Genomic DNA, 27,761 nt, shown 5'->3' with positions numbered 1-27,761 from the left:
TCAAGGACTTTCACACAATTTTCTGAAGACACTCCTTTGTTGTTTTGACTGGGTGCTTAGGAACGTTATCCTTTTGGAAGATGAACTTTCACCCCAGTCCACAGCACTCTGGAGCAGGTTATCATCAAGGATGCCTCTGTACCTTGCTGTATGCATCTTTCCCTTGACTAGGGATGGGTATCGAAAACCGGTTCTTGTTGAGAACCGGTTCCCACTGTTTCAATTCCTTGGAATTGTTTGCCATTTTTGCAAACGATTCCCTTATCGATTCCAGTCGCCCCGAATGACGTCACCACGTTGCGGAGCGTCATTTACCTGGCAGGAAACACGGCGCCTAAGCAGCTCAAACGCTAAAAAGTTTGGTTATACTTTACGAGAACGGATGACAACAGGGCAACTTGCAATACTTGCAAAGTAGATATTTCATTTAAGGGAGGAAACACTACGAATATGCAAAAGCATTTGCTCACAAAACAACGCGATGACCTTAAATGAATGTCATGTTTTTAATTCCGCTCCGGACTCGTGAATCTCAACCCAGCAGCAGCGGTAACGTTTGCACGTCCTCTCCCGTTAATGCAGCAGGTAAATAATCAACAACAGTGCATATTATGTTAGCACGATCTGCCTTATTACAAAACCTGCCATTACTGTGCATTTAAGTGACCATGATGAGAGAGACGGACAGAGTCTGGCTCAGATGCTGGCAGTTCTCGCTGCAGTCTATCGGTTGCGTCTCCTTTCAGGCCAGGATAGACGAATGTCACTGAGCAGTGACTAAGTTTGTGGTAAAAGCCTTGCACCCATTTGCCACAGCAGATGATTTTCAGTAAGTGAATGTGTTTAATTGTAGGCAGGGACATTACTGGATATTCTTGTGTAATTGCTACAGAATAATTTATGCTATACTTTGTTATTGCTACAGGAGAATATTTATTTTATTATTTTACATTTACAATTTTTTTCCCTGGGGACCCTGTGACACCCCATTGAAGAGCCGTAAGCTGGATCTCTTAAGATCTCACTGCTGGGTTTGTAAGGCCATGTTACTCCTAAATTTCTATCTTGTTCAAAGAGAAGATAAAACAAAGTTCTAAGCTAATCGACCTTAGTGTTCTCCTTTTTTAAAAAGAATCGATAAGAGAATCGATAAAGAATCGAATCGTTAAACAGAATCGAAAATGGAATCTGAATCGTGAAAATCTTATCAATACCCATCCCTACCCTTGACCCTAACTAGTTTCCTAGTTCCTGCTGCTGAAAAACATGATTTAGTTAACGGATGGTGACAGGTGCCTAGTTTCTTCCAGACAGGAAGCTTCACCAGATCATTTTGTTTCTCATGGTCTGAGAGTTCTTCGGGTGTCTTTTGGCAACTCCAGATGTCCTGTCATATGCCTTTTACTGGTGGAATGCTACATGCATTGTCAACAATGTGAACTCATGTAGAAAGGTTTCTGCATTTCCAAAAAATTTTGGGCTTTGTCATTATGTATTTAAATGTATTGAATCCATTTTAAAATGAGGTAAAATAAGCTTTGTTACTAGCAGCCTGTTGCAAAAACAACACATTTCTTTTACATTTCTTTAGTTGGAACTCATGAAAGATGCCAAAGATAACAGCTCAGCAGAAATAAAGTTATATAGGTTTTGCACTAATAAAGTAATTACCAAAGAGCTGCTGACCAAAAAATGAGACATATTTCAGCATGCTGTGCAATGTGTTCTTACAAAACTTTGGGGAAACTGGACAAGTGGAGGAAAAGTGGCAGTCTTAAAAAAACTGTTTACAGGAGATGAACAGTTCCTGAAAAACATTTTTTTTTTTTACTAATAGGAAAGAAATCCACCAAAGACCGGACACATTTAAGGCTCTTGTACAGTGAATACAGAAATTTACTGAGATTTTTTGATCCACCAATACCATCTGGAAAGCACAGCAATGATCACAAACACACTCTCAATGCAGTAAAGGCATAACTGGATAGAAAAACACACAATTAAGCACTATTCATGGACTATTCTCTCCAGAGCCCGGACCTCAATATTATTGAAGCAATGTGAGCAGTTTCATTTTAGGAGAGAACAAAACAAAAGACAGCCAACATCCAAAGACGAGCTTTCATTGTAAAAAAGTCTGGAGAACTATTCCTGAAGACTACCTGAATGATGAGAAGAAAGCTTGCCTTAGAGAATTCAGGCAAATTATTGACATTGAGATCAGTTTTCCCAAAAACTCTGTTTTTCCCTTATATACTGTATTTCCATGTATGTTTCAATAAAACACTACACCTATTACTCATTTTCCGTGCAAAATATAAATACATAAAGAGTTGCTTAAAGCTTTTGTACAGTACTGTGTTTATACTGGCTCATAAGTAACTTTTGTCCGTAAGTCTGAAAGAAAACGCACGTTCTGAGATGTTAAGTTCGAAAAAACACCGGAAGTTATGTGTAATAACATTTTTTATGTTTTTAAAACTGCTGCAACATTCTTGTTAAAACTTTTAACATCATAAGTAAAGGTTAAAGTTTAACTAGGATGTTGGCGCTAATGCACACGGGATTATGGGTTAATTTCGTCTTTCGTGATAAAGCTGATGTTTTCAAAACAAAAGCACACAAGTCAACTTTGCGTTTGCCTGGACACAATAGCAATCTGTGCTCTCCATTCATCAATAGTGGACTCTAGGACATTGTATGGTTAAAAGAAGACTTTAGGCTGGAAGAGATTTGTGCGGTTAGTTGAAGTCTGCGGTCTATTCGCTTTGAATTGGCTTTTATTTTGTAAGCCGCAACCGGAAGGGCTATTTATTTTTCGCCTGCCTTTGTCTAACTCGACTGGTACTGACGGGGAGGGAAAGAAGGAGGAGGGAGTGTTCCTGGTCTGTCGACTGGTTTGACTTGTCACAGGCGCTCAAGGGAAAACGATGAATTTCAGTCACAGAAAATAGTTCGTAGTTAGCTACAAACACACGTAAAGATAACCTGGCAAACCGAGGTGCCGTGACAGAACAGCTGCGTAGGATGGGCGAGCCGGCACAGACTCCGTTTAAAACCACTGGATCCGAGTGGCTGCTGCCTGTCAGTGAATACTTGGGCTTTCCTCTTGATCAGGTAGGACAAGCGTGAGTCACAAGTCAGTGGGGCTATTTCGGAAGAATTAAATCTTTTGATATATTACTGGGTTTTTTTCTTAAAAAATAAATAAATTTCATGTCATAAATGATGTTCCGTCAATTAACCTTGTGTCACTTGTGGGACACACGTGCCGTGGCTCCTTAAAAGTCGTCCACGTCCACATTATTGTCCTTTTATTGGAGGCTTTGTCCAAAAACTAAATTCTGTCGTTTTAAAGAAAATTATTAATAATAAAAATAACGATACAGTCCTGCAACGTGTCATACGCTGCTGTTTTACGTCCCTATAAAATTTTTACACTATCATAGTACACTATGATAATATACCGTAAAGCCCTTAATTGCCTATAAAAGTATAAAACGTGAAATGTTTGTTGATTATCTCTCTTTGCTGTTCACCCCAATCCTCATTTTTATCTCTTCCCACACAGGTGAATTTTCTGGCATGCCAGCTGTTTGCCTTAACTTCTGCCTTCTGCTTTCGTCTCTACCTCAGCCCGGCCCATGTCAGTCCCCTGGTCAGGCACTTTGTTGCCGCTCTGCTCGGTATTGGTTTTCTCGTCTTCTGCTTTGGATGGTAATGTATGGCACTGTCTCACACACTGCTCCATTCATTTTTTTCTCCAGTATGTGAGTCAAAGATATTTTATGTGTCCATGTTTCAAAAAGTGTTTTCTGTCAATGAACAAAAACTTTATATTTTATAATTACAGAACAGTCTAGGCAATAAGCTACCAGAACTTTTTTTGTAATTTCACACACTTATGTTGAACAACTAAGATGTACTGAAACGGCACTTCTTTTTCTTCTACTAAGAAGTCTCAGGGGTTAAATATTCAAATGTCTTTACAATGACAGAAAGGGGAGTTTCACTAGCCTCACTTAATATCAAAGTGGGCTGTATGTGGGCCCACCTGTATAAGATTTAAATAAAATCAGAATGCAGTGATTAATGAATCATTTACATCACACGTTTAATTGGAAAAATACTACAAAGCAATGTGTTAAATGCTGAAAGAAAAAATGGTGTTGTCCTTGGAAAAATATGTGCTTAAAACATGGTAGCAGGTCAACGTAAGAAGAAAAAGACCAGACCACTGGATCAACAGTTCTTTAAGAATATGGTCTCAGGCCCTCAGGCTGCAGCACTAAAAACAGACCTTCTGTAGGAAAAATTATTGCATGCGCTCAGGAACACTTCATGTGAACCAGATCAAGAAAACACTTCTGCCTCCTGCCACTACAGCATCATCTGTGGTGTCTAGGTCCTTTAATGCACAAGGCATTGGTATCATCCACCTTTTGTGAAGGCCACATTAATAATAATGTAAGTTTTAGAGCAAAATAATATAGCCACTCTGACAACATGCATATTGTTTGTTTCAGCAAGACAATGCTAAACTACAACATTGAAATAGCCATGGTACTAACTGGCCTGGGTGCACAGTTAGAACATGTTTTTAATGCCTCGGGCTTATAATTGTAGTAGAACACTGAGGGTATGCGGTCATGAGACAAATTGGAAACGCATGTATTTGTATGGGTGTGTATTGTAGTGCTTTAGCAGCAGGTATCTGTGGGAAATGTGTTTAAGTTGTATTGGCACATGCTGCCTGTGTCATTGAAAAGACCTACAGAATGTTTTGTGTCACTTCTGCAGGTATTCATCTCACATCCTGGCTGTGGTTGTTGCAAACTACCTGATCATCATCAAAGCTGACCTCAACAATGTGCACAGGTAAATTCAAGCCTCAAAGGCCAATCAACATAAAAGTCTAGGGAATGGCTATATAATGGATTCTGAAAGACAGAAACAAAAGTCTGAAACACCAGTGGATTCTTACATGGATTGTGCAACTGTTGCTCTTTTGCCCGTAATTCCTGTAACCATGAATTAAGCCTAGTCGGTCTGGTTGTAGTCGTTCTCATCGCGCACACACCTTTCCGGTTGCATTGACTGACGTGCCTGCTTCATCAAGCCGGTATGTGATTGACAGGACTGCGTTTACCATGATAGGGCTGCAGAACTAGCTGTTGCTATTTTAAGGTCAAACTTGCCAGACGAGATCAACCCAGCCCACAAGCCATTCACTTCATAGGTGGGCTAAGTTGCTCAGTTTAAGCCCTTGAAGTTTACCACTCATTCACTCCCTGCCGCGCATTCCAAGAAAGACTTCATTCTACTTCACCTCGCCCCCTTTGTCTTCCTGTTCCAATGTGGCCTGAACGAAAGTACTTTTTTAAAGGCATGAAACCTTTGGAGAACACGTCAGGCGACAGGCAGCCAGGCATGCCAGCCTGACCAGTCTACTCATGAAGATAGCTAGCAGGTGTTTATGCGGATGTTGAAACTTTCATGTTTACAGGGTTTCAGTGGAACTCTTAAGAGCACATGCACATTTTCCATTATGTCTGGGTGGATATGGGTGTTGACTTCAGACAGCATGGCTCAGGTGTGTCTGGCAGTTGTTGCTTTTTTGTTTTTTTATTACTAGAGCAAAATTGTACGGTTATCTTGGTGAGGTATTCAAGGATTACCTGTAGGTAGAGCAAAGTAGAACTGGTATTGTTCTATGGCTTTGGAGGCAAAACACTGTGTAAACTCAACATGGGCTTCTGGACACACACCTCTGTGTCACTGATACGGGGAAACAAAGTAATTGAACATTTTAGGTTAAAGCCAGGACAATCTAGGGAACGATCAGAACAACGGGTGATCATTACTTTAAGATATGCCGATGTTTGTAACTGTTTAAAATTTTTTGACAATGTGAAATGTAAAGCAGAATATCAGGTTTTCAGTCCTGCAGAAATGACACAAGTTCTTACCTGTGCCTGTTCATTCTTTTGTTTTTCATTTGAGAGTGTGATGAAATAGTTGCGTCTTGTCAAAGTTAAACCATGCTGGAAGTTTTAGAGGTAGTGTAAATGGCACAAATATTTAAAAAAAAAAAGAAACATTATGCTCACTTTTTTTTTTTTTTTTTTTAAATTTTTGTGAAGTAACCCAGAGAGGCAACAATCACTTGCAGTAATTTCTAATGACTCATAAGTTAAGGAAACTTCTTAATCTCCTCAAATGCATTTACTGGTGACTCAACTGTTACCACACCAGCTTGTCCTTTTTCTTTTTTTCTAGGTATTGTATTAAACGATTGATTGAACTGCCCTTTACTTTATTTACTTTGTGTCATTCTTTTCCACTCAGGTATTCCATGGTGATATCTATGGGCTATCTGACTGCGTGCCAAGTGAGCCGAGTCTTCATCTTTAACTATGGAATACCTTCCACTGACTTCTCTGGGTGAGGAAAATCTGAAGCATTTCTTTCTCTCTCCTCTTTGCCACACCTTCTTTGTGACAGCACATTATGGAGACATTTGAGGTTTAGATACGTTATCAGTTTCCACCCTTGGTGGTACCAGCTTACACACCGACTCCCCCAGCCTTGTGTACATATAAAACAACTGAAGAAAAAAAAAATAGCAGCAGCATTGTTCACAGTTGACGCTGCCCAGCTTAGGCTGCTTTCTGCCTCCCATTTTAATTGGAAATGTCTGTTTTTCTATGTGTGGTTATACTTTATAAAGCGACAGCTGACTTTGCTGGCCTCTGTATTCAGCAGCAGCTACTTTGCCTTGTTCCAGTGCGGATTAATTTGTTGGCAGCCTCATTTAGACTCCATGTGACTTTAGAGATGAGCAGCCAGGACTGTGAGTCAGCCTCTGGTGATCCCATATTGAATTAGGGATCCAGATTTTATTTTATTTTTTGATACACTTTCATGTTTCGGTATCAATTCAGTACAAAAAACCCCAAAAAACAAACTACATTCACTACTTAACTTTGTTTCTGAGCAAAGGTTGTGTGAGTCAGACTGAACAGCAGTCATTCATGCTGATAGATTTCTGGTTTCCCTCTATATTTCTTGCTCTGTCTTTAGTAGGGTGTTATGCATCTAGCCATTGTCTCTAAAGTCTGTTTGCATTTGTTCAAGAGCATTTCCATGAACTGAAATTGACACTTGACATGAAAATCATAGGTACTATGCCCGCTCTATAATGTACAAAATGGAAAATGGAGCCTGTATGCTATAGTACTGGAGTTTTGCACATACTGGCTGAAAACATTACTTCAGAGCCCCCTGCCAGCTCTCACTGAGCTGGCACTGCCAGCCACATGGCCAGCCTCTCTCTGCCTCAGTTTTCCATGCTGTGCACACAATGCAGCCCTCACACCAACACAAACTAGTGTGTGTGTGCAAGAGAGACGTAGTTTATATGTGGACACACATTCACATGAGTTTCCTAAATGTGTGCTTGATAAGCTGAAAATCTAGCTGTGCTGGTTTAAAAGGGGCCCGATGATCCAATGAAGCTCTGGGGATAGGAAAGTATTGCATTGGATTAATAAGTGACCTGATTTGCCACAACTAGAGAAGAATGAAGTGATTCACAATGGTAAATAAATCCAAGAGTCTCTCACAGAGGCTCGGTGAGCTTGGGAAGTGCTGTGCTTAAATTGGTAATGCTTTAAATGACTTAAGTTTTTACTTTCACTTAAAAAACAAAACAAAAACATATATTAGAATTGCTATGCTATCATACTTGCAACATTTATACAATTTAAAATGATTATTAAAGTGAAATCTTTTCAAATTTGCCCACCTACAATCAGGCACAGGTTGTGAGCATCAATTTCTAAACTTCTTAAGATAAATTAAAAACAATAATTTACCATCTTTCTCTGCCCAGACCTTTGATGATAGTAACACAGAAGCTCACCACGTTGGCTTTCCAGCTCCATGACGGTAAGTCAGACAAGTGGATGCACACATACATATGGAAGCTCAGCACATTGGCAAGCCTTTCACAGCATGCTGTCTGAGTAACTTAACAGGGATGACAGGCTTTTACACACATTTTCACACCTGTTGTAAAACATGTAGCCTAGGCTTTTATTAAAACGCGTCCTTCTGATTCTCTTCTAATGTAATGTCGAAGTCATAAAATGTGCAGTCATTGATGTTGTTAGTAACATTTGTGTTTTTTTTTCCATTGTGAGTTGTTAGTGTTTCAGTGAAAAAGTCTCTTAGAGTCAGAATTAAACATCTGTTAAAGAAGGACAAGAGAAGGGGGGAGGGGGGAATTAAAGATATCAACAACTCCATATTTTTTTCAGGTATGTGTAAGAAGACTGAACAGTTGACACAGGAGCAGAAGCTCATGGCTATAAAGTAAGTTTACACAGCAAAGCAAGTTAGTAACTTCCTGTGGTAACTGTGTGTGTGGTTTTTTTAAACAGAGTCTAATTTTAACAGACTAGAGATCTTTGGGATTTTCCTATGTCTCTGATTTTAGCCTTCAAGTCTGCATAGATAAACTTACATATACCAGCCACTTTATTAGGTACACTTGCTAGTATTGGGTTGGCCCCCCTTTTGCATTTCAAACTCTTTATTTTTCATGACACTGATTCACCAAGGTGCTGGAAACATTCTTCAAATTTTAGTCTATATCAGGGGTGGGCAACTCCAGGCCTCGAGTGTCGGTGTCCTGCAGGTTTTAGATCTCACCCTGGGTCAACATACCTGAATCACATGATTAGTTTGTTACCAGGCCTCTGGAGAACTTCAAGACATGCTAAGGAGGTAATTTGGCCATATAGATCAGCTGTGATTGGATCAGGGACACACCTGAAACATGCAGGACACTGGCACTCGAGGCCTGGAGTTGCCTACCCCTGGTCTTTGTCAACATGACTGCATCACAGAGCTGCTGCAGATTTGTCAGCTACACCTTCATTATGCAGAATGATTTCACATTCCTGTACCATCACAACTCAAAGGTGCTCTATTCAACTGTGACTGTGGAGGTCTTTGGAATCCACTACAGTTTGCGATGATGTGAGCTGTGAGATATGATGCTGGAAGCAATCATTAGACAATGAGTACATTGTGGTCATAAAGAGATGGACATTGTCAGTAACAATACTCAAGTAGGCTGTGCCATTGGACAATGCGCATATGGTGCTAAGTGGCCCAAAGTGTGGCACAAAAATAGCCCCCAGACCACTACACCACCACCACCAGTCTAAATTGTTCATACAAACCAGGATGGATCCATACTTTCATGGTGTTTACACAAAATTCTGACCCCGACCCAAATGTTGCACCAGAAATTAAGACTTATCAGACCAGGTAACCTTTTCTAGTCTTGTGCTGTCCAGTTTTGGTGAGCTCGTGTGAGTTGTAGCCTCAGTGTGGTACCTGGTGCTTCAAGGGTTGATAAATGTTCTATTTACAGATGCTCGTCTGTAGCTCTTAGTTGTAACAAGTGGTTATTTGAGCTACTATTGCCTTCTTATCAGCTTGACCAATCTGGCGATTTTCCTCTGAGCTCTGGCATCAGCGATTCTTTTTTGCCTAGAGAACCACTGCTTATTGGAGATTTTCTCTTTTTCTGACCATCTCCAGAGATAATTGTGTGAGAAAATCCCAGTAAAATCAGCTTTTTCTGAACCACCAGTCTGGCAATAAGAACTATACCACATTCAAATCCACTTAATTCAACTTTATTCTATACTGTACTGCTCGGTTTGAACTTCAGCATTGACCGTTTCTACATGCCTAAATGCATTAAGTGGCTGCCATGTCATTGACTGACTACACATTTGGATTAAGGAGCAGTTTAGCAGGTGTACCTAATAACGTAACTGGTGAGTGTAATCCTATAATGTAAAGTTTACATGTGCAGCAAAGATGTGCAGATACTTTAACAGTGCATCTGAACTTGGACCTTATTTAAAGAATAAATAACTGTTTCTTTTCCTTTAGCCACGAAGGACAATGACAAGGACATGAAATCATGGTGAATAGTTTATTTATGGAAAAAAGCATGCTGGGAACTTAGAAAAGAGACATCGTTTTGCATGGAAAAACATTTTTGTGCATGTGAATTCATGAAATCACATTATCAATGGACTGTACTATGCATGCCGTTTTAAAATGAATTAAAATGTATTTTAAAAGCAGCCATAAAATATAGCCGCCTACCTGTGCAATAACCCAGTAGCTGTAAATCTGGTAATTGATGTGTTTGTCATAATACTTAAATATTCGATTAACTGGACTAATTTTGTTCTTATTTATCAGGGACCAGACATTGTCCTTATTCCAGTTTTGCATACAAGTTCTCCTGTACTGTAAATATTACACATAGTTTGTAACATGGATGGAAGCACATTTGGTCATGAATTAGGTCAGGTTTTAATACCCATCCTGGTTCGTTTTATTGCTCGGCAGCTGGTATATGTACAGGGTCAGAGAAACAGAGTTAAAGGCGAGCAATGATGCTGACTGATCATGACCTGTTGGATGTTTAATTTAAAACTAGATGGCATGTATTTCTCAGATCACCTTGGAAGAAAATCTAAAGTAGCACCGTCACGTTTCACTCAAAGCGATCTCAGTTAGTGTTTCGAAAAGGTTTGTTTCTTTTCAGTGATTTCTGCCTCGTCTCTTTGTAGTGTGAGGCCTTCTCTCATCGAGTACCTGAGTTACAATCTGAACTTTCTGAGTGTCTTGGTGGGGCCATGCAGTAACTACAAAGAGTACATAGACTTCATAGAGGGCAGACACATCAGCACGAGGCTCAAGCAGCAGCATGCCTCAAGTAATCGGCAGAATGGCTACAATAAGACCCAGGACCCATCACCTCTGGTAAGTTCATGAATACTGGTTACTACTCTTGTAGTCTTTAACTTTTTTCATTTTTATATTGATAGGTTATTGTTTTATCAGGAGGGGGATTAAATGCTTATCCAGCAATATGTTTCGTCTTCCATTGGTTGGAATCTCTGTAACTTTACTACAGTGGCTTTACTTCTTGTTCTTGTTTTATTGAAAGAGCGTTTGAACTGTCCTTTACATCATTCACAGTTCAAAAATAATTCTTTTACTGGGATGTGGTGCATGCTTACACTTGATTCAGTTTCTGAAGTAGGTCATTTTGACTCTCTTCCCCATCTTCTTAGCTAGTTTTCTTCTGATTGGCTGTTCCTTGGAAATAAGTTTACACAAGTTCACAGCAAGAGTTGCGTGTCTGAATTGACATGAGGATCTGGCCTTCTTGATATCCTACAGAAACAAGAGTAGATAAAACTTAGAACAGGTGTTTAGAGAAGTCTAAATTGAATAAAGATGTGCAAAATTTCGCCTACGCACAATGAATATTTTTGGAATTAGAGGCCCTTAAAATTCACGTTAGCAGGCCAGGACTTTTAAGGACTAAAGAGCAAAACGACCTTGCTATGATGTAACTTCTTTTGACCTGTTATCTATCCAACATTGTGAAAACACCCTTGAAGTTCTCTATTGAATTCTCAGAAAACAAATAAAACGTCTAAGCTATAAATGTTTATTTCGGTTACTCTGTTATAGTAATTGAAATCTGTGCAAAGTTGCTATCAAAATTATGATGCATCCCGTGATGCTAGCGCTGAAAGTTGATTATAGAAAATTAGATTTTTCTTTACATTGTAAAACTTGCAGAGGGTGTAAAATTACATTGGTTGCAGTTTTTAATAGCTGAAATTTGTTTCATGTGATAGCTGTTGTACTTAAGGAGTTATGCTGGAAAAAACAATAAGGTTACCTAAAAAGCACCAAATTTCAACCTAACCTCTTTAGCATAAATTACATGGGGGCCTATAACTCAGAAAATACCTTCAGTAGGGAGGTTAAAGTTTTGCATGGCTTCATTTTCATAAAAAAACTATAGAAAGGTCTTGGCTGATGTGGACTAGATAAAAATCTGCTACAAACATATAGTCGCAGAAGGTCAGATATTACTGAGGTACCCAGGAGGACTTTTTTCAGCTTCAAAGAAAATGTGTAACTTCTGTGGTGAACATTTTAAATGTATCCACTAGAGCAGAGCTACAAACTGATAGTTTGTTTCTGGTTTCTCTTGGGTTAAGTTAAGCCATAGATGCTGATTGCTTAAGATTTAATGGTAATCCTAATATTCTCCATTTGTAATGGTGCTTCTATCAGTGCTCAGAAGTAATTTGCTTTCTCTGCAGAACGCCGTTTGTCATAAGCTGCTAGTCTGCGCCGGCTGTATGCTGTTCTTCCTTACTGTCACTCGGTCCTTGCCCATAAAGTACAACGTTGACCCCGACTTTGTGAGCCAAGCCTCCTTCCTCACCAGGCTCACTTATGCTTTCTTCTCCATACAAGCTGCAAGGCCCAAATTCTACTTCGCCTGGACATTAGGTGGGTATTTAGTGCGTCTGTGTGTTTTACTTGGCCAGTTTGTTTTGTTTTTTATTGCTTCTGGGGACAAATGCCACGGATGTCATGTGATGATCTTCTTCTTCCTCTGTCAGCTGATGCAGTCAACAATGCTGCAGGATATGGTTTCCTTGGGATGGATGAACATGGAAAGCCATCCTGGGACCTCATCAGCAACCTCAACATCATCGGGATTGAGGTGCCGCGTTTCAGATGCTTAAAATCGAGACCATGATCTTTCAGCACTGTGTCCAATTGTGAGTTAATTAGACACTGGAGCACACTCTTATTGTAGCTATTGATCTTTTTTCTTTTAGACAGCAACCAGCTTCAAGACCTTCATAGACAACTGGAATATTCGAACAGGAATTTGGCTTAAAACGTAAGTGTTGCGAGTGTGAAATCAAATTGTGTGCACAGTCGGAAAGTGGGGGAAAAAAAAAAGTGAAATTCCCAACCCGTTCCTTTTTCAGGGTGTGCTATGACCGAGCACCAAAGCACCGTTTGGCGTTGACCTTTATCCTGTCTGCTTTGTGGCATGGTGTTTATCCAGGGTACTATTTTACCTTCCTCACCGCCATCCCCATCACCATAGCAGCAAGAGCTGTAAGTTGTCTACATTATCTGCAAAGTAATGCTCTAAAATACAAATGGAAGGTAATCGGACTGTATGGACACAAACTGACCATGAATAGATGGGACAGCTCTTGTTACATTTACAACGGTAGCTTTGTGAAGATTAAGGATATTTCAGTTTCCTCAGTACAACTACAAACAAAAACATATCTTATCAGTATGAAAGTGGCTCTAAAAATGTTTTTGGTGCCTGTTCAAACAAAACCTCTCTGGGAACAGCTTTAACTGACTTTTTATTGCACTTGGCACTTTCTGCTTCTCGCATGTTAATTAAATAGTTCAACAAAAGTTTTCCTTGAATACACTAATCCTGTCATCTGTTAAACGATAATTATTGTCCGTCTGCCTCTCCCCACCAGATACGGAGGTCAATTCGTCATTACTTCCTGGGCTCCAGAGTGATGAAGCTGGGTTATGACATCTTGACTTGGGCAGCCACACAGCTGGCCATCTGCTACACTGTCATGCCTTTTCTCCTTCTTGCAGTTAACTACACTATAGTTTATTACAGGTACGTCATACCCCGCTTTAATCAAATTATCCTTTTGCTTCAACTCTGTGTGGTTCTGCGTTCTATTAATCTTTCTATGTACTCATACATGTGAAGGTGAGCAGGAACCCCTCTACATACATCCATAAACTTCCAAAGAGGCATAATCACGCTGACTGTAACCACAGGCATGCCGATTGGATTGTCAACAGTTCTTATATCATGCGTCAATAAACCGTTCTTGGCCACATTTCCTCTCTTTGACAGTTGAGCGAGAGACAGGAAGTAAGGGCAAGTCCCCGAGACTGCTCTTTGCAATGCTCTAGATTCTCCTTTAGCTCTAGCATAATAAATCCCCTTTATTTCCTTATTTTCTGCAGTAAATGTCTGTCTGCACACCTGTAGACCATATAGGAGCACGCAACTGTGTTTATGTAGTATTTAAAAATCCTTTACTATTTAAAAACATAAAACAATTCGGTGACGTTTCATGTTCGTGTGTATTTTGATGGTCTTAGAACTAATTTTTAATCCACACTCACTGGCCATTTTATTAGGTATACCATGTTAATACTGGTATTAGCATGCTAATACTGGTATTGTTAGCATGGTATAGCTTTGAAGGCCCTTTTGCCTTCAAAACTGCTTCAGTTTTTTCACAGCATTGGCTCACCTAGGTTCATTAGTCCATACTGACATGCAAAAGCATGACAGTTGCTACAGATTTTCTTTGCTGCTCATCCATGATGTGAATTTCCTAAACTACCACATCCCAAAGGTGCTTTTAGATTGAGAGCTGTTGATTGTGGAGGATATTTGAGTACGTGTTCAAGAAACCAGTTTTGGGGTTAATTTTTTCTGCATTTTGGCATGGTGTGTTATTGTGCTGGTAGCACCATTAAAAACTAGTTACATTGTGGTTACAAAGGGATGAACATGGTCAGCAACAATAGTCAGGTAGGTCAGTTTGAGCTTAATGGGCTCAAAGTGTACCAAGGTGTGGTCCCCCACACCATTGCACCACCAACAGCAGCCTGAACCATTAATACCATGCAGGGCGTGCCTTGTAGAGTCATGCTTTCATGGTGTTTACACCAAACTCTGACCCTAACGTCTGAATCTGGCAGCAGAAATTGTAACTCATCAGCATCTTATCCAAGCAACGTTCTTCCAGTGTCTAGTTTTGGAGAGCCACTGTGAGATTCCTGTTCTTAGCTGACAGCATGGTGTGGTTTTCTGCTACTATTGTGCATTAAGAGATGGTCTTCTGCATATCTTGGTTGTAATTATTTGGGTGTAATAATGTGAATCACCGTTACTTTCCTATCAGCTCTAAAGTAGTCTGGCCATTTTGACCTCTGGCATCAACAAGGCATTTTTACCCAGAGAACTGCTTCTTACCGGATATATTTTTATTTTATTTATTTATTTTTAACCATTTGGACCACCAGACTGTTGTGTGGGAAATTGTCAGTTGCTCAGCAGTTTCTGAAATGCTCAGGATACTCCAGCCATCTGGCACCAACAACCATGTCACATCCAAAGTCACTCACTTCACCTTTCTTTCTTTCTCATTCTGTTGCTTAGTTTGAACTTCAGCAGGTCATCTTAACCATACTCACGTGCCTAAATGCATTATGTTGTTGCCATGTGACTAGTTTTGAAACATATGACTGCTTGCCCCATTGTAAACACAATGCGCATGGTTTCTTGTCATAAGTTAGTAGTTAAGTGTGATATTGTTGCTCGTTTCTAATCTGAATTATTAATGAATCTAGTATAAATCTAGCTGGATCATTTTTTTCCCTACATAATAAAAGTTCCACTCTGTTTTTCCCACCTAGGTCCATGTACTTCCACGTGCACATAATCAGCATTCTGGCTGCAGTCGCCCTGCATCGCAAACATAAACCCAGGGAACCCACCACCAAAACCTCCAGTGTCTCCTCCTCCGCTCCGTGCTCAGCCCAGTGCCAGCATGTTCACTCCAACAACAATGACAAAGACTGAAAATCTCACTTCGCGTTCTTTTACCAGGCTTTTAGGACTCTGTCTCCTCTCAAAGACAAATGAGTATCCCTAGGGCATTCAGCCAGCTTGAAATGGGAAAACATTGTGCTATTTATTTTTTGACTATACAGAGTAAAGGAAATTTGTACTTATGGTACTGGATGTGTACGGGGAGAGCCCTCTCCCATGATTGAAGCTCATCAGGCAGACACTGAAGAAAAACCTCAGCTGAGGAAATGGTTCTGGTACAACCACCACCACCGCCACCAGAATGCTGGCCCCCAACCCCCTTTCCCCTTTTACCTACTCCCGCTCCCTGCAGCTTTTCCTCCCTCCTTGGCCATCTCACCAGCACCAGCCTGCCTCCTCCAACAACAATACAACAGTGTGAAGAGAGTATTGAGACTCACTTTCGTTCCTGTCCTCAATCTGTGCTGTCCCACTGACTGGTGGGATCTCAGCCAGCACAACGGGTCTGCAGCTCATAAACGGGCCACAAATACCAGGACACATGCACACGCAAACTCATGCATAAATAGACACTAGGAAACAAAAACGCACATATAGTCGCTCTTAGACATGTTTGTACTCGGTCGCATTCGGGCGGCACACAAAGGCTGCCCTTGTGAGGCTGCAGAGGAGCATGCCAAGAGGAGGCTGCACCCGCTGCACTCGCTCTGCCCAGAGGATTTTGTAGATCTGTGTGGGTGATGGTTCGCCCCACTGTTATATCCCAACAGCCACTGTCAGTGACCCCCGAGTGTGTGGACCTAATCATGAACTGTCACAATACTTCCACTGTTTACTGGCTTGGATTAAAACCACATGAAAAACTAATCAGACCATGGAGCTCTTAAGCTTTTTAGTGGAAGCCTTAATATTACTGTTAACCATTACTAATGTTTTTAATGAGTATGGCAGCTCCTTCAGGTGAGGAGACTAGTATTTTATAGTTTCTATATTTCTTGGCTTCAGTCCCTGTGAACAAAAAGGAAAAGGTAAGAAATAAAATGAAATCTTTTGCCCCTGTTGGTTGAAAGCCAAAGTACACTTCCCATAGTTAAATTAGTAAAGTTGATCTATTCCTCTACTGAAAGTCCCCTTTTCTCTAACAGTGACAAAAGTGAAGGTAGTTAATGTGCACAGTGCTCAGTCCCTGTTGGCAAAATGTCAAGGAAGCTGAGAAAAGGCTCAAAATGGAAATTATGATCTGAAAAAGTGATGTTTCCGTGATTCTTTGTAGCAGCGGAGGTTTGATTTAACAGAGACATCTGGTGGTTGTGTGAACTGAGCTGAGCCAAGTCATGAAGAAAAGTCATCTGACTGACATAAACAGCCATTTTTCCATGTGACACGATGGCGTTGCATCAGAATTCATTTTCTTCCCTGCACAAGCGTTTCCTTTTGCACAGATGATGCTGAAAAACTAGAAGTTAATGTGCAGATTACAGACTGTAAACACGAGACACCTTTGCCTTTTTAATTTATTTTGCAGTACTTTTTTTTTTTTTTTTTTTTTTAAATTTTAGGACTGATTACAGATTTTGGAGCATTAGTAGTTTTAAAGGTGGCACAGTCGGATTGTTCTTTAATGGTGCTGTCTGCAAGCTATGTGATAGCTTTTCAATACGTTTGTTATAACACGAGTTGCAGTGCAAGATGTTGTTTTGTAAAGAAAATGCGCATCACATTTGAAAATGTCTTACAATGCATTATACAAGTTGCCTAGTGCATCACGTTTAATCACGTTAGAAGAACAATCTTAATGTTTTTTTATCCGTGTTGGAATTTAATCTAAACTTGATAACGACAGAAAATGTTCGCCTGTTTGGCTCACTTTTTACATACTGACTAAACCCTTAAATTTATTAAGGCTCTGCTTTGAGGCTTGACTTTTTGACATATCAGGTGATGTTACAGCTGCTTCACAAAACTTGGGATGAGGAGAAAGCATGAATTTAACACTTAAAAAATAGACATACCAGGGTATTTTAAAGGAAGTTAAAAATGCTATTAAATTTTTTTTGAATATGGTAATCTTTGAACGTACATGAGTACATTTGGGTCTAAAAAGTGTGAGTGTATTACACTTGGTACCCACAGGCCTCATTAACCCGGCAACATATTTGTGGCTCCACGGGTTTCTGTGTCGGCGCTGTGATTTTAGAGCAGGAAGACGAGCAGAGGGGCAGATTTACAGTATGAATATGTTGACGAGCAGCTATTTAAATGATTTAATACCGATACTGAAGATATTTTTGTATTTGCTTTGATGATGTTTGCTGTCTAATTGTACTGACTGTGAGAATGTGAGATTTTCTGATTACACCAGTGCTCCATTTTAGTGTTTTGTGTGGAGGAAAGTCTGAGTAACAAATAAAGCTCGAATGAAACTCTGTTGCAGGTTTATTATAAACTATAACGGAGACGCTTTTTGTTTTTGTGCTCTGAAGATGTGACTGTAAAACCTCTTTTAGGAACAAACAATTTCTGATGTCAGAAGAAAACATTTGCTGTGTTCGTTCTTACAGTTTGCTCTCCTTCTCCATGCGACGCCTCTCCCCACAGCAAATTAACCTCGGATGATATTCTCAAAGGGGCTCCGTCTTTGTCCCTTGTGTCACGTCTTTTCCCATGTGACACAGACGTGTGTGGGTGTGTGTGTGCGCGTGTGCAGTGATTCTGCCTGAATTCAGTCACGTAATGACAACTGTGAGGCAAGACGAGAGGAAAACAAACATGTATAAAATGAAGTGAACAATCACTACACTGCCTGACTGTTTTCATTTTAGAGAGACTCAAATACCTCAGCTGTTATTAAAACAACAACAGCTGATCAGAAAAGTATGGATGCTTGCATAGCTAGTTTTTGCAAATATAACCAATCATCTAGAAGGATTAGAAAAGTTGAGAGTATGCACCTTTTTTTAGTCAGCTGTAGTGTTTGCATATTTCTTAGAAATCCTCAACCTGTCACCTAAAAATGTGTAAACAAGTTGGATAAGTTTTCCACACAAGCTACAAAAATGTACAGGATGAAAGGAAAAAATGACTAATCTATGAAGTTTGATCAAATTACAGAATGAAAAAAGAAAAGATTATCATACATTTCATCATCGAAACAAATAACAAAACAAAATTTAACTGTCCTTAATGAACAATATAAAACAAGAAAAAGCCTCCACTTATTGTTCAGGCTCAGTCCTTGTCTTTCATTTGTTCATGCATTCTGTGCTAGTCCTCCTAAATCTTTGCTACTATTTGATCCAAACGCTTGCACAGGAGTAGGAAGAGATATTAAAAAAGGAGGAGAGGCTGGAAGTTCCTGGATCATAAAGAAAAGCACAGCTTCACTTTCCCAAGCTGACAGAATGTTAATGATCCAAAGGCAAAGTTTTGAAATGACTTTCAAAATGCTTGTAATTCCTAAACAGTGAATGAAATACTTTTGCTAAACCCTGAGAATTAAACCTGGAAGTCTGCACTTCAATTCCATCTTGATACTTTGATTTAACATCCACTGCGTTGGTGTGAAGAGGCAAAATTTATCATCATTTGCAGATAGCCTGATGGCTGAAGAGCTGCAGGCCACGCATTTACATTACATACATTTAAAAACAGCGTCCTCATGCAGAACATTCTGGCAAAGTCCACACTAGGGAAGATGTTTGCAGCCAGGTCGCAACTTTAATCAAAGCAGATCAATTCTGAAACAAAACACAGCAACACACTCCTATAATCTACACCAGTTTTATCCGTCTACATTATATTTAAGGATTATTTTAATGGTTCTATTCTTTATACAGTTGCACAGAGCACATCTTTACCTTCACAGACAGCAAAACATGAATTTTTCAGCCCCTTGGACTCCATCACGACACAGGAGCAACTGGGCAAACTGATTATTCTCGGCTAAAATGAAGTTTCCTAGAGAGATGAAGCTGATCTCAGCTCCTGCTTGTACCAATGCAATGAATTTAAACAACTTACCAACTCACAGCATTCGAGGAACACCAGAACGTCAAACAAAAAAGATCCTCAATGCATGCATTTGACTGCAGCATGCTGGATTCAAACATTTCTTTTTTTCTACCTTATTTTCAAAAAACAACAACAACAAAAAGAGATCGCAGCTCAAAATTTCTGTGAACTGGAGATCTTGTTGGCTCTCAATAGCACAATAACTTCAGTCGTGTATTTTAAATGGTATCCAGGAAAAGGCAGTATTACCATACTTTAACTGAGATTATATGTTTTTACTGCGGCTGGCACACTGAAGAGAGCCTTAAAGCCTGGGACAGGCCATTTAACGGCGCGGTTCAAAGAGGCAAATTGCTGTTATTACTGCAAACCTTTCCCATCCTTCATAAAATCCTTTTTGCTTTGAACAGACAATCCAATTTTAAGCAACTGAAGTTTATCGCTAGCCATCTTAAATTGAAGCACATGATTCTTTGTGGCCACAAAATAGTTTTTATTTATTTTAAATAACTTGTGCATCTTATTCCAGCATGAGTACTTTACCTCTCCTTTATCCTCCACCAGTGAGTCATCCTGCTGTGATGCACAACCTTACAACATACTGTTTTTTTAAATTAAGGTTTCTTTTTATTAACAGTGCATGCAAGGTGGATATCAAGCAATCAAGATAAAAAACTCAAAAATCCTAGCTACATATATGTACGCGTTCATTTTCTTCATTATTATCATTCTTCAGGATCACTCTTACCCACGCGGTAAATATTGAAAACAGTCATATACAGGGTATACAGGGTCTCCTTAGTCTTTTTAGAACAAGCGTAGTGAGTTCAGACTGTAACATAAAGCGGTCAGCCGCTGGGTCCTTCATGGCATAGAAAGCTGCTAAAATATACTCACGCAGGTATACTTTGTGCTGATAAATATTTTCACGGCCCTTTGAGATATAGAAGAAACACAATACAAACGTACATGAATACCAGTCTGAATATTATAACAAAATAAATACATTTGCTGTGACGCAGAGCTGCCTCTCGTATATTTCTAAACACTTCTTCAGTGCAGCTCCTGAAGGAGAATCATTCAGAAAAATAATTACAGGGTGATGAGCGATGTGAGGAAAGTTGGAAATTATGACCGGGGGAGACTAGCAGCTAAGGTTTGTGGGAGCTGTGGCGAATTAAAGCCTGTGTGTGTGTGTGTGTGTGTGTGTGTGGGGGGGGGGTGTTGTCGTAGCAGGTCCACCAAGTTGAAAGAAAACAACTAGATCTCCATCTATCGGCCAGCGGAGGGCAGTAACACACAATAGAAGTGAGGGACAGGAAGAAATGCAGCCCGTCTGCACACACCGTAACAGTTAATCTCACAAAATGAAAACACTACAGCAGTCACGTTATGCAAAATAACATTCATCTCCCCCCAAACCTCCACCTCTACGTGTGGCTGTTTTCAGAAGAGGTTGAATATCATCTCACCTCTGAGGGGGATATATTGTATTTCGTCCAGTGGGTGCAAATGTGGACATATGAACCGGAGGATCAGTGCAAATGAGGAAAGAGGATCCAGGTGATCCACAGTTTATACTTCATATCGTTGTTCACTGCCTCTTCCTCCCTCTGCCTCTTCTTTAAAATATTTTGTAGGACTTTTAAATACATTTCACTTCTTCAGTGATTTGTGTGAACCCTTTGGCAGAGGTATGCATATGCAGTGCACCACTGAAGAGAAGAAGAAGCTTTCAGGTGTTACAGATTTAACCACCTGCAGCGGACTAGTTGTCAAGGTCTGTGGATGAGGCAGGACTTGCTCAAATCCAGAAGCTTACATGTTTTAGGAACTGAAGACACTGTGTTCTTGGTTTATAACCACCAAAAACTGACAGGGAAACACGGAAAAGGTGTTTAAACATTGGCTGATCTGGAACACTAAACTGACTTTGTTCCGTCTTCCCTGTAAGGTTTTCAAGATTTCTGACAGAAAACAAGAACTTTATAACACGACTGAGCTCTAACTGGGTTTTCTCCTATAATATTTCAGGGGGTGCATGAAGCTGTCAGTTAACCTATATGCGATCTAGCCATCTATAGCCAGAGGTAAGAGGAGGTGTCTTAGACAAATGACTGTGTCGGTCAGTCGAGACGAAGTGAGGTTACGGGATCAGGTAGCAGCAGTCGTTTCTTCAAGAGATGACGAGCCTCCTGTGCTTAAGTTCAGAGTTTGTGATCGAATATTATCTAAAATCCTCTTCAGAATACCTCAGATAGTTCGACTGAGCCGTGCGATTGGACCGTATGGAGTTCACTGATATTACCATACGCTCCAGCGCACAAGGCGAGAGCAGTCGGCGTCAGATTAAGTCAAGCATTCAAACGGATTCTGAATAGTATTTGTCTCTAGCCTCGCCTCAGTTTTTGCTGCTCTCTGTTGGAGCAGGTGGCGACTGCGTTTGCTCCTTCACCTCCGTCTGGCCTTCTTTCTTCTCATCCTCGTCCTTGAAGAAGAGGAGGGGAAACATACCGAGGATGCAGCCGATGCCCACGCCGATGGCTTTACCCTGCGGGTGGGAAGAAGACAACAAAGATTTTAGCAAAGATGGAGGGATTTCTGCACATTGTTACCGTGGGATTATTCTTCATTTATTTCAGGATTGCATATTGTTCTCTAGGTGTGATCTTTGCAGGTTGGCAAATCCTTGAGAGACCCTCAAATTTCTTTTTCTTTTATTTGCAGAAAGCCCGCCTTATTGCTGTCTGATGAACACCCTCAGCTTTCTTAGCCTCTGTGCATCCCTATACTCCTTTATTTACTGAAAAAAGCTGATTTCTGTCTGAAAAACAGACACAGTGGCCTTAATTTATACGAACTGACATATCCACAACCCACATCTCCAATCTGGTCTCCTTAACTGCAGCCGCTGAATCCACGAACCCTGTGGAGAAGTCATTTACACAGAGGTGGACAGGTTTCTCCAGCCTGCAGCGCGAGTTAAAATTCACTAGGTTCAATAAAGGCACAAATGTAAAACCAATTGTCTTTTTATAACTGTGACTTGGAGCATTAAAAGTTGTTTATGTAACTGTAAATTGGTCTTTATTGTCATTTTTTATTGAGCTCGGTGCTTTTCATGCCACACCTTCCCTCTTTACTGTAACACTAACAAAGGGTTGGAAGCAAACACTTAAAAATCTCCAAAGACCAATATGTTATTTTTGGCTTGTATTTATTAAAAACTATTTCTTCACAAGCCACAGCAGCCTTTAGCAACCAGCCAGGTGCCAGACTAATCACTGTAGCTTATTATATTTCATGCTTCAGCACTTATAGCATATTAAAGATCGCCAGGTCCCAGTTCCTTTTATGACATTTGAAAGCTGGGCCCCGTCACACAGACTTGTGTTACTCGCGTTTGAGTTGTCAGCGTGCAAAGGCCTGTCCTGGTTTGATGTGCATTTTGCACAGAAATGCAACAGAAACACTTTTTTTGCAGTGGTTTCACTCGCACATCAGGAGCTGCTCAGTGGGGGAGCGAACCAGAGCAAATTCTGTAACTGTTTCTATACCCACCGTGTGAGAGCTGACTCTTGTCTGCCACATATCAGCCTGTTTTGGGCTCAGGTCAGGAATCTGCATCCCCAACCGAGACGCCAACGCTTCTACATAACCTGCCAGCCTGAGGAGAGGGAGAGACCGATGGATGGAAAAAGAATTAAACAGGAGGGGACTTAATACAGTTCAGCAAACTGCAGCGACAGCATTATTCTATTGATAGAACGCTCTATATACAGCAGGGGTGGGCAATTCCAGGCCCCGAGGGCCGGTGTCCTGCAGGTTTTAGATCTCACCTTGGGTCAACACAGCTGAATCACATGATTAGTTCGTTACCAGGCCTCTGGAGAACTTCAGGACATGGTGAGGAGCTAATTTAGCTATTTAAATCAGCTGTGATTGGATCAGGGACACACCTGACATGCAGGACACTGGCACTCGAGGCCTGGAGTTGCCCACCCCTGATATACAGTGTACTGTACAAAAGTCCTGAGCAACCCCTCTTTTATTTAATATTTTGCTATGGAAATGGGAAATAGGTGCAGTGACTTCTTGAAAAGCACAGACATAAATGGAAAAACGAAATATGGGCAAAAACGTTTTGTGATTTTTCTCATTGAAAGCAAAAATACAAAGAAATGAGGAGTGGCTCAAGATATTTGCACAGTGCTGTATATCACACATGCACACACACAAACATCATCCATCAAAACCTTCTAATCAAATGAAGTCTGAATACCAAAGTCTTGTGATTTTGTTGAAATGTTATTGTGACAAAAAGAAAATCAAAGAAACATTATGTGAAATAAAAAGTCTCACTCTGTAAAATGTGGCATGCACAAACCAATACTGCATCAAAGCTGGTTTTGTTAAAAGATTCCGGCTATTTCTGTAACAGATTGAATTCGCCGCTGCCTATTTGTGTTTGCATCGTTTCTGTTTATATAATAATCCCCCCGTTGATAATTTTCTCCATTACGTATCATAATTCAATAAACCCATGCTAACATGACACTTCCCTACCAAGGCAAACAACAACCAGAGTCGGTGCTAATAACGACAAAATAAATCAACAGATTAATGCTCCGGTCTGCTTCCTGTCGCTGATGTTCATAAACCCAGCAGGATGCCAAACCTCAGCTCTAACAACAGATGGAGTAAAAGAGGAAGCTTCCAACAGTGTATAAATTAACTCAGTCCCAGGGCTTTGCGTGGATTTACACAGATCACGGACCGATGACGGATTGCAGCAGATAAAGAGTGCTCCACGGAAATCACCACGATGTAGAAAAATGAGTAAGATTGGATTAAGAATTCTGTGCAACTAGAAACAAGAACTTTCTGCTGGATCTCTATTCTGATATGGACTGGGTAATGCCATATCATCCTTTCATTCCTTTCATTTCATTTCTATCATTTGACAGAAATGAAAATGATTCACCTACAGGGGGCCTCAGCTGTGTGTTATACTTGTATAACTATGCATGTGACAAATAAAGAACCTTGAACTTGAAAGCTGTGGCACTCCTGATTGTGCTCAGGTGCCTCCTGCTTCAGTTATGTGTCCACAACCTGACAGGTTTCCGCTCGTGTGTTTGGGAAAAAAGTGTTTCCAAAGAGACACTTGGCTTAATAGTCCTGAAATAAAAGACTCTTGGAAACAGTGGGAATATTTCTACAGTTGGCCATCCTGGAAACAGAGCAAGAAGGTCATTGCTACGCTCCAGTGAGCAGTTAGAGCCACTTTGGTGTAAAATGGACATGAAGCGACAGCCAGCCTGCCAAATGTCATTAAAAAGGAAAATTATCTGGCTGAAGCTAGAGAGGAGGAAGTGGACTCTAATATGCAAACGAAGGGAACCGACAGAAACACTGTCATGTGACCCTACATGTGCCAAGGCACGTAAATATGGTGCAGGTGAGGCGGTTTTGAATGTGAGGGAAGAAATATGGGTTGACATTTGGACCCAGGTCGGCTTCACTCACTGGCACTAATGGATCCTCAGTCGGCTGCACATACAAATAAGCTGCAGCTGGAGCTGTTAGGGGAGCGATAAGCTGTACACAGCATATCTGAGAAAAAGGCAAGTCTGCCTGTGCATTTGTGTCCAGGGGGGTGTGCTTTCGAGCCCACTGCCTTTCAGGATGGGGCAGCAGAAGTAGTGGAAATAGGACTGATTCTTATCATAACAGATGATGAGCTATTAAGTCCTTATGAGGAGAATAAGTAGATTCATTAGACAATATTCTTTCTTACAGCATCTCAAGTGGATACACTGTAGCCATTAAGTCTCTAGTTTATGTTTTCTTCTTCTATTTCGCATTTAAAATGATGGTTAAATTGAAGTAATTGAGACCACAGCTTTGAAGCTCAGTAAGCTGCAGTGAGGGTGGCATTTGGTTTTTCTCTCCGCTTCTTTGAAATTCAGTCTCACCGCCGAGCCCCAATCCTAATTTCTTTCACATTCATCCACGGCTTTAGATCAAATTCACTCCAAATTACCCGTGCTCTTGTAACAGCGGAGGGCAAAATAAATAAGCTCTGCATTTAAAAAAAAAGAAAGCCAAAACAAAATACTGCAGCAATCACAATGCAGGAATGATGAAATTTACTGAAAGGCCCGAGCTCATCCCAAAAAACATAAAACAAGACAGACAGGCTGTTCACTGTGTGAGAAGCAGGCTGAAACATGAGCCGGGTGCATTGCAAGCCCCAGAAAACACAGTTATACATTTTATCATTTGGAAAATTACATCTGGAGGAACTAAAAGCCATCACGTTGAGTTACTCAGCTTGTGTTTGGAAAAAAAACAGAATTTTGTGCATTGACGAAATGTCACTATTGTTAATCTGTAAAGTTCAAAAGGCATCAGTCACACAGGCATTCACCCACTTTTTTTAAAGAAAGGTAATGGAATATAATCCAGATTATTCCAGGATTCAGAAGGAGTAAGGTAGAAAATGCAGGCATGATACGGAGGGGGATGCGTCTCCACTTCTGTATTCCCTAAAGATCCCTAATGTGCATTTCCTTGTCTGCCCCAGAAAGCCACCGATGCATTGCATTTGTAAGAAATTCCTAAAACAGCTGAGGCTAAACTCGACAGAAGCATTAGTAATAACCAGCTGAATGGTCAGAATGACTCATGAGCTCAATTATGGAGTTCAGCAAGATTCAGATGGTTTCCTAGGTTTTTTCGAAATACTTAAAAGACTCAGACGGAGTGAAACATTACAAACGTGGCCTAACATGAACTCCTACATGATAAAAATATGTATGCACTGGCACATATGTGGAAACGGTTGTGCATGTTGTTCAGCACAGTCACACACACGGAAGATTCTCTACAAGTGAGTCAGTATCTCTTAAATGAGCAGATTTCCTCTTAATTATGAGGACTAAAAAGCATCATTGGCCAAGGGACATGCTGCAGTGACAGCTACGTCTGTGCACTTTGATTATATAATAGTCAAAATTTAGTAACTGGGAGTTACTAAACTCAGAGGACCAGCAGGTTTGAGGCTCTTTTGATGCAATGTCCAGAGTGTTTATGACTCGTGTTACAGCACACTCATTAGCCTGCATAGAGTATGTCCTTAACTTTTCAGTGAAGACCAACTCCTGCACATCAAATATCAGTGTACGTGGATATCAACCAAACAACTTTATACTGGTAAAAGGTACAGTATATAATTTTCTGTGTGTATATGATCTAAAAGCATATAATATATATATTACACAGAGACAAGCATTCATTGGCTGCAGTGGGTTCCTGCATACCAACGCGATGACCAAATCAGGATCTTCTGTACATACAAGCACATTAACCAGCAGAATTCAGCTAAGAAGGAAAACTTTCTTAGCTTTCTTAGAACTCAGTTCTTGATTAAATAAAACTTAAAGGCACTTCAACAAACGAAAGCTAAAGGAAGCTGCAGTTCACAGTAAGTTCGTTAGAGGCATTTTAATCAGTCTCCAGAGTCTTTCATTTGGCTCATCTATGCAGGTGGAAAGTGAGTTCAGTTGCGGCTGAACATCATCACATCTATGCTGCTTGGGAATGGGAAGCCTGATCTTGTTCCAGGTGAACTAAATGTCTGAAAGTGTGGCTGTAATCCAACTCACCAACAGAAAGCCATATGCATATTTTCGAGTACATGCACAGGATTTTTTTATTTACGAATTTTGCCAACTTCTGTTAACCAAACAGTTTGAAATCCAGCCGTAATATTTGCAGTAATTAGTCATCTGGGATCTCAGAGTCGGAGTCCAACTACAACCTCAGCAAGAAGTCTCTCTGCAGCCACTAAAGTGCCGCCGACTCCCAGTGTAATTTATAAGACGAGCGTTATGTGGACACTAAAGCGTTTCCTGTTAGAACAAAATCTGTATCGCAAACGTTGCTGTGAAAATCTCTTGTTGCAGCTCCACTGAGACTCTGAGGCAGACAAATGGCCTTCACACGCCTTGTCTCACCTTGATAAAGCGTCCACGGGGGCTCCACTTTCCTCTTTTGATTGAGCGGCAATCACACACTCGCTCATGGACGCGTGTGTGTGCCTGCTGAGAGTGTTTACATGGACCACAAGAACTAGACTAATCAATCACAGGGAAAACAGAAGGAAACAGCATATTCCACTTCTGTCATCCATGCATGGGTATGA

The 27,761-nt window shown here is 40.5% G+C and overlaps 2 protein-coding genes across 3 annotated transcripts in view; one reads left to right on the top strand and one right to left on the bottom strand.

Annotated features, from left to right (window-relative positions):
* Positions 1 to 314: 314 nt before the first annotated feature.
* On the top strand, positions 315 to 17,964 carry mboat1 (membrane bound O-acyltransferase domain containing 1). 2 transcript variants are annotated; one of them, XM_085422310.1, is made up of 13 exons: positions 315 to 585; positions 3,572 to 3,717; positions 4,801 to 4,878; positions 6,349 to 6,444; positions 7,895 to 7,950; positions 8,322 to 8,376; positions 10,668 to 10,860; positions 12,225 to 12,417; positions 12,531 to 12,634; positions 12,753 to 12,817; positions 12,909 to 13,041; positions 13,431 to 13,582; positions 15,406 to 17,964. In XM_085422310.1, the coding sequence occupies exons 1-13, from the start codon at positions 577 to 579 to the stop codon at positions 15,569 to 15,571; spliced, it is 1,446 nt and encodes a 481-aa protein (XP_085278436.1). In that variant the 5' UTR covers positions 315 to 576; the 3' UTR covers positions 15,572 to 17,964. The 2 variants fall into 2 exon arrangements, with proteins under 2 accessions (XP_085278436.1, XP_085278435.1); XM_085422309.1 differs by lacking the exon at positions 315 to 585 and adding an exon at positions 1,699 to 3,117.
* Positions 17,965 to 21,294: 3,330 nt separating this feature from the next.
* The window catches only part of LOC146658605 (transmembrane protein 65-like), a 45,842-nt gene continuing 39,375 nt past the window's right edge, over positions 21,295 to 27,761 (bottom strand). Inside the window, exons 7-8 of the mRNA XM_085422308.1 lie at positions 23,114 to 23,219; positions 21,295 to 22,103 (exon numbers count right to left, since the gene is read on the bottom strand). Of these exons, the coding sequence (XP_085278434.1) occupies positions 21,954 to 22,103; positions 23,114 to 23,219 (256 nt within the window). The 3' untranslated portion in view covers positions 21,295 to 21,953. The remainder of the gene's footprint in view (positions 22,104 to 23,113; positions 23,220 to 27,761) is intronic.

Source organism: Rhamphochromis longiceps, linkage group LG11, assembly GCF_057381845.1.
Source record: "Rhamphochromis longiceps isolate RC_006_pf linkage group LG11, R_longiceps_female_GT1.1, whole genome shotgun sequence".
Classification (NCBI taxonomy): Eukaryota; Metazoa; Chordata; class Actinopteri; order Cichliformes; family Cichlidae; genus Rhamphochromis; species Rhamphochromis longiceps.
This window is presented reverse-complemented; position numbering and strand designations above follow the sequence as displayed.